The 17500-nt window shown below is 44.3% G+C and overlaps 1 protein-coding gene across 2 annotated transcripts in view; it reads right to left on the bottom strand.

Annotated features, from left to right (window-relative positions):
• Positions 1 to 2410: 2410 nt before the first annotated feature.
• plpp3 (phospholipid phosphatase 3) overlaps positions 2411 to 17500 on the bottom strand; it is a 63811-nt gene continuing 48721 nt past the window's right edge. For both annotated transcript variants that reach the window (XM_084067732.1, XM_084067731.1), the window contains exon 7: positions 2411 to 6540. In XM_084067732.1, the coding sequence (XP_083923858.1) occupies positions 6412 to 6540 (129 nt within the window). In that variant the 3' untranslated portion in view covers positions 2411 to 6411. The remainder of the gene's footprint in view (positions 6541 to 17500) is intronic.

Raw genomic sequence — 17500 nt, 5'->3', positions numbered from 1 at the left:
CCACCACCACCACCACCACCTCCACCAAAGATGGTAGAGTTGTAAGCCACTTTAAACATCTAAAAGCCCTCTGGTGTCCTTTGAAGGAGATGATCTGGTGGGAATCAAGTGGAATGCCTTGTTTCAGACCCCCCCCCCCCCCCAGTGTATGGAAAGCTGGAAATGAGAAGCAAGATCGCAATGTTCCACTTTTCTAGGAAACTTGCCGTAAAAAGTTCGAACACCAAAACTGCCGCCACACAAGATCAAAGCCTGTTTTCACAATTTCCACTATGCTTGCTGCACTTTGGCTGTGAAAACGGGGTAATAATGAAACTCCCTGTTTTAACATCCCTATTTTGGGTGGCTAATGTTCTGTGAAAACAGCTTGTAGCTCGGCTATAATAATTACTTGACAAATAATAATGAGTGTAGAGGGAGAAAATGAGGGGTCAACTAAGTATATACTGTACTGAACTGTAGGGTTTAAGTGGTTAATGGAATGGTCGTTATAACCTTTGTAGACTGAAGTCACATATCTCTGCTGTCAGGCAGAAACCAGCTAACTCCAAAATGTTCTTTTATCAGGAAATGACAAAAACAAAACAAAAAGTGGAGTTAGGAGGTTTTGTTCATCATTGATAAGAACAGCTGAATGGACCTCCAAGCTCACTATGAGGTTGGAGGTCAAAAGGGGGCGGAGCCTTGAGTCTAACTCCACCCCCTTTGGTGGAGTTAGCTGGTTTTGAATACTTTTCATTTGTTCAATAGTTTTTTAACCAACACAGAGACGTAAAGAGTGTTCAATAGGTGTTCTTCTTACTTCCTTCACAGGTGTTACCAATGATACTAATGAAGGCTCTGTTCCATTCTGGTCAGGGTGCTGATATAGTGCATGTTGGCTCACTAGAAACACTCCATTTTGGTTCCCAAATGGCCCCTTATGGTGGCTGTGTAACTCTGAGAGTGTACAAATGGAACCAAATGGACCCGTAAGGGTCCATTTGGTTCCATTTGTACACTCTCAGAGTTATGGGGGTCCTTGAAAATAAGACAACCACTATGCCACACTAAATCGAACAGAGCCTTAATTAGTATCATTGGTAACACCTGTGAAGGAAGTAAGGAAGGGGCCTAATTCATTCCCAATATGGCTGCTGTGCATTGAGCCTATAGACAGGTTTCCTGTTAGTAAACATTGAGAGGAATATGACCGCGCAGCTGCGGGGGGAAGCCTATGGGTGCGTTTGGAAATTACGCACCGGAGCACACTCGCCTATTAGTTTGTATTGGCCAGTGCGCTCACTGCCGCTCAGGGCTGTATTTTCGAACGCGCCTTCCACCCCCAGGCATGCGCAGATTGCGCATTCTGCTCTGTGATGACGTCGCTCGGAAACCCGTCTATAGCACTAATTTATGGGGGGGAAAATGGAAAAGCTTAAAAATGGAGTTAGCTGCTTTCTGCCCGACAGCAACGACACATGTTTACATAGTGGGCTGAAGAAGAGTTCAGAATAATACAAATCCTGCTTTTTTTTTAGACCTGATGAAGGCATTGTCTTCATGAGCTAAACGAAGGAACCTTGTGAGAAGAACGCAGGCTCTTACTTATTATGATCTATATTTACACCACGTGGTTCTCAAAGTGGGGTCCGGGGGTTCGGGGACCCCCAGGGGTCCTCGAAGTCAAAGGGGTTCCAGTGGGTCCCCAGCTAAATGAGTTCATATAGCATCACAATCAGTTCAACCACTTTCACCCTTATATACAAGCTCACAACGCATCATGATGTGTTGTTAAAGACAAACACATTCATTTGAAGGTATGAGAACCACTGGTTTATTATTATCCTATAGTTATTATCACACATCTGGTAGCCTGTATACTTTATTAGTTGTGTTTTAACCCATTAAGACCTGAGGCCGATTCTAAAAATGTTTTCTAAATCCTAACAGTTTTTTGAAAAGATTTTTCAAAAATAGCAGATCTACAAGCTCATAGCGCGGCACTCGGTGCCGCGCTATGAGCTTGTATATCTGCTATTTTTGAATAGCCAAAGAAATCTAAAGTGACTCGTTCCCGGTCTTAATGGGTTAAAGGGATAGTTCACCCAAAAAACTTTTTTTCCCCTCTATCGATTAGTCACCCCATGGAGACTTGAATTCATGGATATTTCTTTGTTTTTGTCGCATTCCTAAGCCAATAATTTGATAACTAGCGGACCGGTAGGCAGCGGTTCCGGTAGGAGACACAAAGGAGACTCTTTGTGTCTCCTACCGGAACCGCTGCCGCTCATCAAATTATTGGCTTAGGAATGCGACAAAAACAAAAAAAAAGTCATTTTGGGGTGATCTATCCCTTTAAACCAAAGTCAAATTTCCAACACAGTTAAGAAAGTCAAATGATCACAAAACAGTCGACACACAGAGAAAATATGAGTTCATATTGAGCTTTTTATTTAAAAGCACATGTATTAGAGCTAAGTACATTTAGCAGAGAAAAAAACATAGCTAATATTTCTTTTGTACAAAAAAACAAGACAATACAAAAATACTAATATTGAGTTTTAATACAATTGTGGGTGTATTGTGTTTTGCTGAATGCGTATTAAAAACTATCACAATCTACAATAGTTTAGTTGTCTAGATACAAAAGATCTTTCAAATCGATGCTTTTTAAGCAGCACTTTGTAAAGGAACACAGGTCTGTAAATGCCTGGTTTACACGTGGTTTGCGCACCGCGGCAGACACGAAAGACAGCCGATCCGCAAGCTCACAGCGCGCTGCGATGCGACGGGGTTGCGAGCTTGCAGATCGGCTACGTTTCGGGTCTGCGACACCGGCGCGCAACCACGCACAAATCAGACTTTTAAAATCATATAGTGGATATATCTAAAAAACATGTTGAAGGAAAAACAAATATCTTACAGAGTTAATTTTAGTGATCTATACATTATTTATATATATATATTTATATATATTTATAAAAAGAGAAGTTGTGAAAACGGCTTGGTGAAATGATAAGGACGGACTATACGAAGAGAAAAAAAAAAAGATGTGCAACAATGGCGGTATAATGTATTGTTTTTGGAGGAGGATGTGAATGAGTAAAAGGGCTGTCTGTGTGTTTGGTTCTGTACAACTAGTTAGTGATTACACTGGAGACAACATGGCTCTACACATACAAGGTTAGAGCAAGAGAGTAAAAACATTAGATCCACAGTTTTTTTTTAATATAAGGTTCACCTGACTGGGAAAAACGAATCCCCGCGCCACCCCTGGCCTTTCTCTCTCGCTCTCTCTTTCTCTCTCTCTCTCTCTGATAGGACACACACACACACGCACACAGACACACGCACACACACACACACGCGCGCGCGCGCGCACACACACACACACGCACGCACGCACGCACGCACGCACGCACGCACGCACGCACGCACGCACGCACGCACGCACGCACGCACAGACACACACGCACACAGACACACACACACACACACACAAACACACACACACACACACACACACACACACACGCACGCACACGCACACACACGCACGCACATTACCAGGGGGGTTCTTTTTTCACAGGAGACAGCGCTCATATGCACAAACGCTCACACACACACACGCACACACGCACAGACACACACACACACGCTCGCACTCACACTCACACACACGGATACATGTACAAGCACAAGCGCATCATCCACACGAGTTACAGGAATATACAGGGCACAACAGATGCACAACGACAGTCCAATAACGCTGAGCTGACAAAAGACATCCATTGCCATTGAGTGACTTTGCCGGGTGGATGAGAGCCCCTCCCTGCCAGCGGAAAGAGCCCCCACATCACCCCCCAAAAAAGTAATGTGCCAGCTTAGCTGTCAATCAACGCCCCTCTTTGTTTCCACGGTGACAGACCACACCCCTTCATTCCGCCCCCACCCCAATCCCCGTATAAGGCATTGGTTCTCAAACGTTATTTAGTTTCAAGGACCGCCGTACAGTAGCTCAAGCAAAATGGACGTTCGGTTCCATTCGCACGCTCTAAAAGAGTTACAGACCTATTATAAGGGTCCGTTTGGGACCTGCTCAAGGAACCCTGAGGGTCCCTGGTCCCGCAGTTTGAGAACCACTGCCCTATTAAGGGAAAACCAATCAGGCACCCCCCCAACACCAGGAAGTCGAATGGCACAGCCACGCGTCTTGTTCCAGTGCTGGTTGGGGCTGAGAGATGTAACCTCCCCTCCTTCCACAGAATATACTAATATCCCCCCCCCCCCCCCCTTTTTTTTTTTACTACATCTAACCCTAAAAGAAATGCAACAATCCCGAGTTTAAGGCCACTCTGAAGGACTACTCTACAAGGCTTGATGTTCTGCATGGGCCTGGAGATAGGAATATTATAAGACCGGCTGTGTCGTTTGTTGGACCAAGTTAAAAGTCCTTATTTCAAGCTCGCTGAGCTCAGGATGGCAGAGTAGTATATAAGGGCACCAAAATGTTAGCATGCTAAGCTAATATGCTAATATGCTAATAGTGTTAGCATCCACCATTTTGTTTTTGCGACGTCAGGTTCGGAATCCCAGTCAGTCGTAAAAGGTCTAAAAACATTACTGTAGCCAGGGGGTCGTTGTCTAGCTTGGTGTCTCAATGGGTTGTTGAGGCCCAAGGGTGGATTTAATGGCGCTCTGACAGGGTCGTGGATTTACGTCAACGTTGATAATAAGGTAATATTGCGTTATTTAATGCACTGGGTCCTGTCTTCACGGTCAATGTAACATGCAAATCCCGGTGTGAAGTAAATTAACACATTGGGTGCCAAACACGGTCTGAACCGTGTTTACACAGAGTAGCGCTTGGGTGCCGAACACGGTCTGAACCGTGTTTTCAGTCTCTGGAATCACCCATGGTGATTCTGAGAAGGAAAGGACAGATGGATCACCGTGTCAAAAAACATGGCTCCCATCCGCTTCCGTTCTATCTCCTTCTCTAAAACCAAAACTTTTTACGCTGGGGAAAACGACTCATTTTGTATGCACGATCGCTCCGCCATTGTTACTCGCGTGAGAGATGTTATCGTTCCAGGCGTTAGCCAGGACCATCGTGCAAGATGAACGCATGCTTTGTTTCACATGGATTTCTCGTCTTGGAGTCTACAGCTTAAACAGTGCCGCGCAGCTTAACGGTGAGATTTCTGGCACCGAACGTAATCTGTTATTATAAAATTGTGGCACCCAATGTGTTTAAGAACCACTGGTCTATTATGTCATTTATGAATTTTGTATTATGGCCTATTGATACTAGACTGGTTTAGAACTATATAACTCCACTACGATTGTTTCTCACCTGTCAACCCCATGCTAACGTCTGTTAGCTTCATCCTTCATGGGGTGATGGAGTCTCCAGGTTCACCATGTATACTGTTACAGTATTTCTATCTCAGGGACACACAGGCATCATCAAGCTCTTGTATAGACAGACCTCTCAGGCAGCAAGTGGTGTCAATGGACAAAATGAACTTAAAAATAGTGCTATAAGTTATCTTTTTTTTTTCTTCTTTTCTTTTTTGCCTATACTGTTAATATATCTACGCTGCTAGTTATTTTATTTATTTTTTTGCAGTAATATCGTTCCCATAGCTAAGGAAGTTGTTGTTTGTCCTACGGCAGTTTACAAGGCAACAGAGAAATGTAGAGAGGGAGCAATAATACAGGCACGTTCCCTCTCTCTCTCTCTTTCTCTCTCTTTCTCTCTCTCTCTCTCTTTCGAGGGGGGGCTTTGTATTATTAGGATATTTTTTTTAATCTTTCCATCACACTTTCCATTGTTTTCCCTTTATGTGGTTACAAAGCCTTCCTTCCCAGAGAGACGGACTTGATTGAACCCCCCCCCCCCCTCCTGTCTGTCTGTCTGTCTGTCTGTCTGTCCGTCTGTCTGTCTCAGACTCGACTCAACTCAATTATTTAGCTTCCAATTCTCTTCTCCTTTTTTCTTTTCCTTTCGTCGTCGTCGTTGTTGCGCTCGAAAACGATGGGCTCAAAATGTGACTTTTAGTAGTAGTTAACATCGTTAAGTAATAATAATAATAATAATAAAATAACAAATAAAATTAAAAAAAAGTCTGGATAGTGAGAGTGGACTCTGTGCCGTGCAAAAAAAAAAAAAGGAAAAGAAAAGTCTCAAAAAGCAAAAGACGCCCAGCGTTCCTAGGAAGTCTAGGAGACGCCGCAAAGGTGGCAATAAGGGGGGGGTGGTGGCGTTTTTGAGGTTTTGCAACTTTTTCACAGTCTCTCTCGTCTCTACATTCTACTGTCCGATGGGAGGTTTTGAGCAGCGCTGCGATGATAGGCTCCTCGGTCAACAGGAAGAGGTGTGGCCTCTCTCCTCTCTCTCTCTCTCTATCTCTCTCTTTCTCTCTCTCACACCATGTTGTGGTGGTTGTTCCTGTCGATGATGTCGGCGGATGGCAGCAGCTCCTTCTTGATGGGGGAGGGAGGGGGCGTGGCCGCCTTCGTCCTGGGCTTGAACAGGTCCGACACGTAGAAGACCTGTGGAGAGAGAGGACAAGGAGACGGTTAGGGAAGAGGTTCTCAAACTTTTTTTTTTTTTTTACATTGGTATGTATAGGGCAGTGGTTTTCAACCTTTTTCATGCCAAGGACCCCTAAATTGATATACATTTGGCTGTGGACCCCCATCTGAAAATGTTTTGTGTCAGAGACCCCCAGAAGAGAAGATTTGTGTTAAAAAATGCAAAATTCTACAAAAGTCTTCAATCACTTTAAAGATTTTTCGAAAATGTAAAAAAATAGCAGATCTACAAGCTCGCAGTGCGGCTCGCAGTGCGGCACAAAGTGACGCGCTGTGAGCTTGTAGATCTGCTGTTTTTGAATAGCCAACGTAATATACAATATGGATAAAGGGGTGAAAATGTATTGACACCTTTTGCAGGGGACCCCCTGGAACCCCCTCAAGGACCACTGGTTGAAAACCACTGGTTTAGGGCAACGGACCCCGATAACTCTGAGAGTTTACAAATGGAACCAAATGGACCCTAAGAGCCTCCTTCCTGGAAATGGAGTCAAAATACTATAATTCTGTTTGAAATGTAGCTGAGTGAAAGTCATATGTCCTTGCAAAAAAGAAAGAAAGAAAAAAAGGGTTACTCAAGTAAATGTACTTAGTTACTATGTGCACCTCTGAAAATGTTCACTGTCACCAATGCCATCATCATCGCCATCATCATCAGCATCATCACAAAATGGAAAATGCTATTCCTATTCTTTATGTCAGCACTAAGAATATGATCTCAGTCTGTCTGGCAGTGGTGGTGGGATGGGTGGGGTGGGGTGAGGTGGGGTGGGGTGGGGGGGTTCATATACAAGGAACCTCTTCCTGGTGACATCATAGTTCAAACAGGAAGCATGCTGCCGTAGCCGATGAACGGGAAGTTGGCAGGCAATGGAAACTTAACTGTCCTCCCAGAAATATGGTATTACCGTTTCCACTTTACAGGGTCGAAGTTCGACCCTGAGCCCGATAGAACAGTGGCTACTGCAGCTGTGGGGGGGGTCGTGTGCGTACGAAAACACAAACACGCCTAGTCACACACGCGTGCGCTCGCGCACACACACACACGCACGTAGAACCAAAAACAAAAACACAGCCACACAGAAGCTCGCACCTGTGTACACACTCAAACGTACTTGTACGCACGCACAAAACACACAAGCGCGCGCTCGCACACACACACACACGCCGAAACACAATAACAGACACTCACACAAAGGCTTTAACAATATCACCCGCTTAAATAAACACACACTTGAGCTCACACTCACACACACGCGCACACACACACAACTGGCAGTCCGCTACATCTTTTCCTTCCTCGCTGCCAGTGTTAGGGTGAAGCCTGGACGGCCGTGCCAGGGAGGCAGGAAGGCAGGCAGGCGGGGGGTTTGAGGAGAGAAGCTGTCAGAGAGACTCACACTGCATGGCCCTCTGGTACCCCGTGGGAGAGCGGCCAGCCTAGCTGGTCACCAGTGCTGGAAAGTAACTAAGTACATTTACTCAAGTACTGTACTTAAGTATGTCCATTTTTCTATACTATTACTTCTACTCCACTACATCTCAGAGGCAAATATTGCATTCACTCCACCACTACAATTATTTGACAACTTTAGTTACTAGTTACTTTGTAGATTTGGATTATTATTACAAAACATACATTAAGCACTTCAGCCCTATATACATTTCGGCCATTTGAGAATAGCCGATCTACAAGCTCAATGCGACGCGTTGTGAGCTTGTAGATCTGCTATTTTCAAAAGATGTGTGTACATTTTATACATGTCTAAACTTGAAATGGGACATTCTGCATAATGAGTACCGTCTACTTTTGGTACTTAAAGCACTTTTTGATGCCAATACTTTTGTACTTTTGCTCAAGTAAATTTTGTATTCCTGACTTTTACTTGTAGCAGAGTATTTCTACATGGCAGTAATGATACTTTCACTTAAGTAAAACATTTGAGTAGCACCACTAGTGGCTCTCCCGTGGGAGAACGGCCAGCCCCTACCTAGCTGGTCACCCAGCCAGACACCATGCATGCAGCGCCAGCTCATGAGGGGGAAAAAACCACAGGGGGGGAATTACATTGGGAATTTCACGGGGGCTGTCATAATAGGGAAACTACACTAGGAATCTGATGTGGGAAAACAAATCAGCGAAGGGGATTTCAAGCACTTGAGCCCTAGAGTCCCTAAGTTTGTTTTAGTTGGAGTTTTGTCCCTTCAGCCATTAAACAAACTGCCTCGCTGATAGGATGTTTTTGTTGTGTATACCGGGGTCTTCATGTAATTGTCTTGATGTTATGCTGTTTTGTGCCATATGGTTATGTGTTATTCTGTTGGAACCGACTAACACTATTCTAGACAGACGCTATAGGTTCAATTGTTCACCTGGTATTCTATGCAGGGCCTGATTAACCATTCATGGTGCCCGGTGCTACGACCCGTTTCGGTGACCCCCCCGGAACAGTTTTGTCAGCCGGGAGGGACACTTCACCGTTTTAGCGCTCCTTCAATTTCGGCGCTTTCCGCCGATAGTCTTCTTTCACACTTTCTCCCCGCCGTTTGGTTTATTCAGAGACTGATCAGAGACAGTTTACTGAGGCACTACACTGTCTCAATGCATTTGGTGTTTACCGTAATTGTTTTAAGTCGCTGTGGATAAGTAAATAAATAAAATAATAAATAAATAAATAAATTGGCGGAAAGAAGCAAATCTACAAGCTTGCGACGCAACGCAATGCAACGCGTTGTGAGCTTGTAGATCGGTTCTTTTTTAGATTTAGTCAAGAACGAAAACAGGAGAGGGCCTGGTATAAGTATAGGGATTACGTGTAGCTTAAATACTCTGGGGAATTTCATGAGGGAAAACACATTCATAATGTTTAGGGGGATGAAGGCATTCAGACTCTTGTGGGAGTGAAGACATTCAGAGTCACAAAGGGGGGGGGGAGTCCTGGTGTTTTCCTCCAGAGGAGAGGAGATGCATGCTAGGCCAGTGATGTATATGTCACAACACAAGACACAGGGAGCAGTCATTCTGTCTGCCGATGAGACCATGACGGCTTCCAGACACACACACACACACACACACACACACACACACACACACACACACACACACACACACACACACACACACACACACACACACACACACACACACACACACATACGCACACACATCCACACACACACACACACACACACACACACACACACACACACACACACACACACACACACACACACACACACACACACACACACACACACAAAAACTCCACACACCTCCTAGGCCTCCAGTCTGACATTTACTGACCTTTACTGCTGACCTTTGACTGACACATGACATCACACACACACACACACACACACACACACACACACACACACACACACACACACACACACACACACACACACACACACACACACACACACACACACACACACACACACACACACACACACACACACAGATCAGTGAGATACTCACTCTAGCTTCCTAACTTCTCTGCCCTAAAAGACCCCTTTGTTTACGGGCCCTGTGTGTGTGTGTGTGTGTGTGTGTGTGTGTGTGTGTGTGTGTGTGTGTGTGTGTGTGTGTGTGTGTGTGTGTGTGTGTGTGTGTGTGTGTGTGTGTGCGTGCATGCATGCGTCGTGCGTACGTGCGTGCGTGTGTGTGTATAAGGATATCATTTGGTCTCCTATCTCTGACCATCACAGAAGCCATCAGGGCAACACAGCCCAGACATTCTCATTAGAACCGTGGATACATTCCAGATTCATTTTTCACAGCCCAACCCCCCCTCCCCCCCCTCCCTTCTCATCCAATCACAGCGGGCCTTGGCTGCCATGTCGCACAACCTCCGACCTGTCACCCCTGAACCCACCGGGAGGGGACGCCTTATCACAGCGCCAGCACTTCCTGTGCCTCACAGACGCACACATGCACACGCGTTAGCGCGCGGCCGCGCGACGCGCGCACACACACACACACACACACACACACACACACACACACACACACACACACACACACACACTTACATATACACATGCGCGTTTGTATTAATGTACTTGTGAGGACATCGATATTTTAGAACAGCGATTTTACGAATTAAATGTTTTTAAAAAATGCTAATTTTTAAGGTTAGCGATGAAGCCGAAAATAGCCGATCTACGCGTTGTGAGCTTGTAGATCGGCTATTTCCGATGCACGACACCAACGCGCTACTAAGTGCAAATCAGGTATAACTCCAACCCTAACCTCTAAATCACTAACCACACCCTGAATCGTGTGCTAATTGTAGGCCTACAGTACATCTAAAAATCTTTTTTTTTAACCATAAACAACAATTTCTCTGTATGTGTATTTCACAAATTCTATTATACTTGAGGGGACATCTGGTCCTCACAAGTATAGTACACACACACACACACACACACACACACACACACACACACACACACACACACACACACACACACACACACACACACACACACACACACACACACACACACACACAGGTCCCCTGGTCTATTGTGTGGAGAAGCGCAGACTCAGCAGAAGTTGCTCCGTAGGGAAGGAGGGAAGGGAAGGAGGAGTCAAGGGAAGGAGGAGTCTCTGGACTCCTTAATGTTCTACTGGATACAATCCAATGGAACCTTTTAAAGGGAGAGGGCTGTTTAGACAGGAGACTAGTGAATGAGTCAGTGTGTGTGTGTGTGTGTGTGTGTGTGTGTGTGTGTGTGTGTGTGTGTGTGTGTGTGTGTGTGTGTGTGTGTGTGTGTGTGTGTGTGTGTGTGTGTGTGTGTGTGTGTGTGTGTGTGTGTGTGTATGTGTGTGTGTGTGTGTGTGTGTGTGTGTGTGTGTGTGTGTGTTATACTTGTGAGGCTCACATGTCCCCACAAGTATAGTAGAATATGAGAAATGGACATTGTGAGAGACCAATTTTTTTCATCGTTTTCATGGTTAGAGGTTATAGGTTTACGGGTTGGGGTTGGGAGTTATGCCTGATTTGAACTTGCGATAAGTTTCATGCACCGAAAATAGCAGATCTACAAGCTCACACTAAAACGGCATGCCTAAAATAGGGTTACAGGGTCTGTAACTCTTGAGAACGTACGAATGGAACCAAATGGGTCCTTTGGTTCCATTCGTACAGTTACGGAGTTACGGAGGTTTCTTTGAAATAGGCTCTATTCACAGCAGCCATATTATGAAGACATTCACAGGTGTTACCAATGATACTAATGAAGGCTCTGTTCCATTCTGGTCAAACAGAGTCAGGGTGCTGATATTGTGCATATCTACAGTTGGGGTCCAGGGACCCTCATGGGCTTCCAAATGGCCCCTTACAGGTGTGTAACTCTGAGAGTGTACAAATGGAACGAATAACTCTGAGAGTCTACAAATGGAACGAAATGGACCCATGGGGTCCATTTCGTTCCATTTGTAGACTCTCAGAGTTATGGGGGTCGTGGAAACCACTGTGCTAGACTAAATTGAACAGAGCCTTCATTAGTATCATTGGTAACACCTGTGAAGGAAGTGATAATATGGCTGCTGTGCATAGAGCCTATTAGAAAGGTTTTGACAGCCACACTGGTATAGACTCATCGAAAAGATAATCCCTCTCAATCATCGCTTATGAGCCACTAAGAAGTGTGTGGTCTCCTCTGCCTGTGTTTTCTTTATTTTAGTTGGTTTCAGGACGTGTTTTTGGGCGTTCATGTTTTGGCCAGTAGATCCATGTGTGCTATTGGTGTTACTGAGCCCGGGCCAACTTATGTAATGTTGTGTTTACCAACCGCAACCTACAAATCCTTCTTGTTATATACCTTTAAATATTGCACTATTAAAACGTCACCTATGTATGATTCATAAAGTGTGTGTGTGTGTGTGTGTGTGTGTGTGTGTGTGTGTGTGTGTGTGTGTGTGTGTGTGTGTGTGTGTGTGTGTGTGTGTGTGTGTGTGTGTGTGTGTGTGTGCGCGCGTGTGCGTGTGTGTGTGAGAGTGTGACCATTGCACTTGCAGATTGAATCGCGGGCTGTACTCTTTTTTTTAACCGCTATAAAAATGTCACGTATGACACATGAAGATGCTGACTCATGCAGGAAGTGAGCAAGCTGAATGGCAGGAACTGTGAATGCCCCCTAACGACAAAACACTTTAAGGCTACTAAAGGGTGGATGTCTGACAATAAAAAAAGAGGAAAAAAAAAATTCATTTATGTAATTATTTATTTTTTAAAGTTGTGTTTCAGAGCATGCAGTATGCAGACCACCATGCTATTGTACTATGTGTTGCAATTTAGTGTGAATACAGTATTTATATCCTGAAAAATGTGTTTTTATACTCTTTACTCTTATGTGTATCTCGATGTCTTATTTTATTGTCTGGGTTTACTTTATCGTTTTAATTCCTTCATTTTATCGTGCTATCTGTCTGTAAAGCACTTGTTTTAACAAAAAAAGCGCTTTATGAATAAACTCATTACACGCAGCAATTATATTTAAGCCTTTTTCACAGACTGCAACTTATTACAACTTATTTTTTTGTGATAATAACCCTCCAAAATGTCTCTCAACCTACTCTCTAATCTTCTAATCTCTCAGTATCTCAATGCAAGGTAACCTTCTAAAGCCTAATTTATGCTCCGTCGACGCACAGCGGTGTCACGAGTGGGAAATAGCAGACATACACGCTCACTTTGTGCGTAATAAACTGAACTTGTGGAGGTTCCCCTCAGCGTTTGGGTAGGGCTGCGTGTTTTCTGACATCGAGCTCTTAATTTAGATGCTGAAGTCGTCCGTCTGTCTGGGGTGATAAAGAAGCCCTTCCTGCTTCTATAACGGCTCAGTGATCCGACAGACAAGGCTAGCATTCGAGATGGCCTCAAGTCACTCTGTAAGATGCTCCAACAGTGTGTTTAGCAGCAAGAAAGAGAGAGAAAGCAAAAACAAAGAAAGAAAGTAGTGTTGATTTTGACGGCACATTTTGATTTAGTTTTAGTCATAGTCTTTCGAATAAAATTCCATTTAGTTTTAGTCATATTTTAGTCATCTGAAATGTTTTAGTTTTTGTCTAGTTTTAGTCGACTAAATATCATAAGATTATAGTCGACTAAATCTACAGTTGGTTTAGTCGACTAAAATGTATTTCGGCGGTGCCTCGATGGTGTCGTAGTGCCTGATTTTACACTTGGTTGCATGTTGAAAAATAGCCGATCTACAAGCTCACGTGAGCTCAAGTGAGCTTGTAGATCTGCTATTTTCAGAGCGCAACACCTGAGCGCAACCAAACATAAAATGACTTGTCTTTTAGTTCTACTGGATCTTTTCTCCACTAGTCCCTCACTAACATTTTAGTCTAGTTTTTATTTGTTGATGAAATTGTCAATATATTTAGTCTTAGTTTTAGTCATCATAGCTTAGTTTTAATTTCGTTTTTACTTAGTTTTCGTCAGTGAAAAAAGGTAGTCGACGAACATTTTTCGTCATAGTTTTAGTCAACGAAATCAACACTGAAAGAAAGTAGAAGAGAGCGCAAAGGAGAAATTGAGGGAGAGAGAGAACATTGTACCGAGTTGACCTCGACATACTCGAACTACTGAACATACGAAAGTACGAGAGTAACTACGTTCAAAGGCATTAGGAAAAAAACTGCCTGTCTCTGTGTGTGTGTGTGTGCTAATTCAAATACATTTGATTAACTGCTGCCATTCGTCTTAAAATGTTTATACCAATGTGACTGCTAAACCTCCAAAAAAGTGCTGTTATTTGCTTCAAAAGCTCTTTACCAAGGTACTCTTGCCTACGTGTGTATATATAACTATTCCCTAACAGCATATGAGCCTTTTCATGGTTTTGTAAGCTAGTTTTTCCAAGTTGCAATGTGTCAAATAAGCTCTGTTTACAAAATTCCCTTTTAGTTGTGGGCCTACATCATTTTTCAATTATGATAGTTTTTCTTTGAGCCTTGCTTTGGCAATGCAAACGTACGTTTTTCTCAAGCCAATAAAGTTTCTTTGAATTGAATTGAAAAGAGAGAGAGAGAGAGAGAGAGAGAGAGAGAGAGAGAGAGAGAGAGAGAGAGAGAGAGAGAGAGAGAGAGAGAGAGAGAGAGACTCAGCACAGCGTTCCTTATACTGTATCTCCACTCCCCCATATTACATATATACTGACAATGAACCTTGGGAGTAACAAAACAAACACTTGCTTGGCGCTTTTTCTACTTGACACAGCTGCTTCCTGTAGGAGGTCGCCGCTTTGACCTTGACATCACGTCACATGGTGAGAAGTAGGTCACCGTGTCTGAAAAGGAAGTGTCAGGTAGGACAGAGCCAGCACTTCCTGTCGGGTATCTCTCTCTCTCTCTCTCTCTCTCTCTCAGTGTCTGTAGGTCACGGTCCTGACAGCCGTGGTCTGAAGTGTTAAAACACTACACAGGCCAAGAGTCTATAGCCTACGTCTGTTGTGACAGACGGTGTGGAAGTGTTTTTCTGTGTGAACGTGTGTTTCGTCTGATCTACAGAGCTCCAAGGTGTGCGTGTCTAAGTTTGTCCGTATGGGCTTATGCAAGTATTTTACATAATTATCGTTGCTGTCGGGTGGAAACCTCATATTATGTCCAAAACTGTGACTTTTCAGAACGCGTTCAAATTCAAAATAGCAAAAATGTCTGATCTACAAGCTCAAAACGCGTTGCATCGCAACACGCTTTGAGCTTGTAGATCGGTTATATTTGATACTTTTGTGTGACACTGTAGTATGACGAAGTAGGGCATTAATTAGAAAAAAAAACATAAAACGTAAGAAATATGAAGATAAGAGGTTTCTGCCCTACAGCAACGACATGTGCGTGTGCACGTGTGCCAGTGTTTGTGTGAAAGAGAGTGTTTACATGTCAGTATCAGATACACAGGAGCCAGGGTCGCTCAGGAGAGCGAAACGGCTCAATACTCTGTATTTTCTCCTCACGTACACCTTTCCTTCAGCTCGAGCTGATGTTTATGGACTTGAACTTTTCCCAGCCTGTCACAGGGCATGGGAATCCATAATGGAAATCTGATTCTGTTTAGTCAGGACGTCCCATAACAAAGACTGGCAGCGGATCCCAAATCCTTCCGAAAGCAAAGAAGTTACTGTTAATGTCAACGTTCTGGAATACAATCTACATCCCGTCCTGTACTGTACTGTACGTACATACAGGACTTCAAAAGGTTTGCATAGGAGCCAAAACCAAGTGACAAAAACCTTTGCCAGGGTGGTTGCAGGCAAGGGGAATGCCTCGTCATTTCGTGACCCTTCAAAGACAAATCAACGTATATGAAACGTAAGGAGAAGACATCAAAGAAGACATCAAAAGGTGGCAGTGAGATCAGAGCATTTTTGGGGGCTTTCGTTTTACGGCTCTGTAGAGGGGCTCAGGGTGGCGACGCGTGTATGAGTCATATACGCGATCTAAAAATGTCATATGCGTCATATACTATATGACGCATGTGACATGACATTTTTAGATCTCAAAAACTGCACACTTAAGATAACAGGATAGCCCTTTATGAACCTATGACATTTCCCCTCTTTTTTTCTATGGCAGTGGTTCTCAAACTTTGTAATGCAAGGGTACGCTCTCAGAGTTATGGACCTGTAAGGGTCCATTTGGAACCCTGAGGGTCCCTGGAGCCACTTTGAGAACCACTGTTCTATAGTCATGTATTGTGTATTCATGTTGTATTGCAGGTATGATTTGTTTGTTTTTAGAACCCACAACTAATTGAACTCATATAGCTGAGGAACTTGGATAACCGTTCGTCGCTGTGTTCTCTCCCGGTCTTGGCTTTTTTTTACGTTTTGTATCTGGCTCTGGCTCTGGCTTGTCAAGAGCTTCGAGCAGGGACGTATACCCTCTTTAAATCAAACGATCTTTAGCTGTCTTTGAACTCAAAGGCTTGTTAGGATTTGGCTTTGAAAAGCCCATGCAGTCCCTGAGCCTACACACACACAACGAGCAAGCTTGAATACCTTTTGGAAAGCTTGAAAGGGCCAAGCAAGTTAACTGTCCTGTGTCAACCGCTCATCCCTGTCAAGTCCCTGTCTGTGGAGCTGCTTATTGAGACGCTGTAACAGCTTAAAGTGCTCACAGATGTGTGTGTGTTTCTGTGTTCTTTAACTCACAGAGTGGGGAAATCAGACATGGAGGCTCAGCCTCGTAAAAACTGAGCCCACTGCTGTGACCGGCAGGGGTTGGAGTGGGTGTGCGTGTGCGTGCGCGTGTGCGTGTGTGTGGGGAGAAATGGTGTTTGAATTGTGTTTGAGTGTGTGCGCGTGCGCGCCAATAATGTGAGCGGTACACATGAGTGGTGTGTGTCTATACATTAAGTGTGTGTAGCATGCGGTGTGTGTGTGTGTGTGTGTGTGTGGGTCTCAGAGCTGTCTCTCCGCTTCGCAAGGCAGGGTTTGTGGAATAGCTGACATTGAAATGAAAAAGCCGCACTCTCTCTCTCTCTCTCTCTCTCTCTCTCTCTCTCTTCCCCGAGCCAAGACACAGACACAGACTCCACTTCTCTTCTCCTCTGACTGTCACATCCCTCCCTCTCTCTCTCTCTGACTTTCTCTTTCTCTTTCTGCCAGATATCCTGGCCCCCGTTCGCTCGCTCGTTCGCTCGTTCGCTCGGAGGTCAAAGTCGTAGAAGCTGGAGCGCATTTGTCTGAAGACGTGGTGTTCCTCTCCTCCTCCTGTCAGGGATCTCATGTGATCCAGGGAGCTACGCCCTGTTGGAGCTCAGCGTACTACAGAGCCAGGCCTCAATAATAAGCATGAGCTCCAACATTTCTGCCGGTTCCTATTAGTCAACCCTGGATCCTTTTAAACAAATCGTCGATGTCGGACAAAAACCTCTTATCTCCAATGGTGTAAGTAACT

This window comes from Gymnoscopelus microlampas (assembly GCF_963454915.1).
Source record: "Gymnoscopelus microlampas genome assembly, chromosome: 9".
Lineage (NCBI taxonomy): Eukaryota > Metazoa > Chordata > Actinopteri > Myctophiformes > Myctophidae > Gymnoscopelus > Gymnoscopelus microlampas.
Note: the sequence above shows the minus strand (reverse complement) of the source record. Positions and strands in the feature narration are given on the sequence as shown.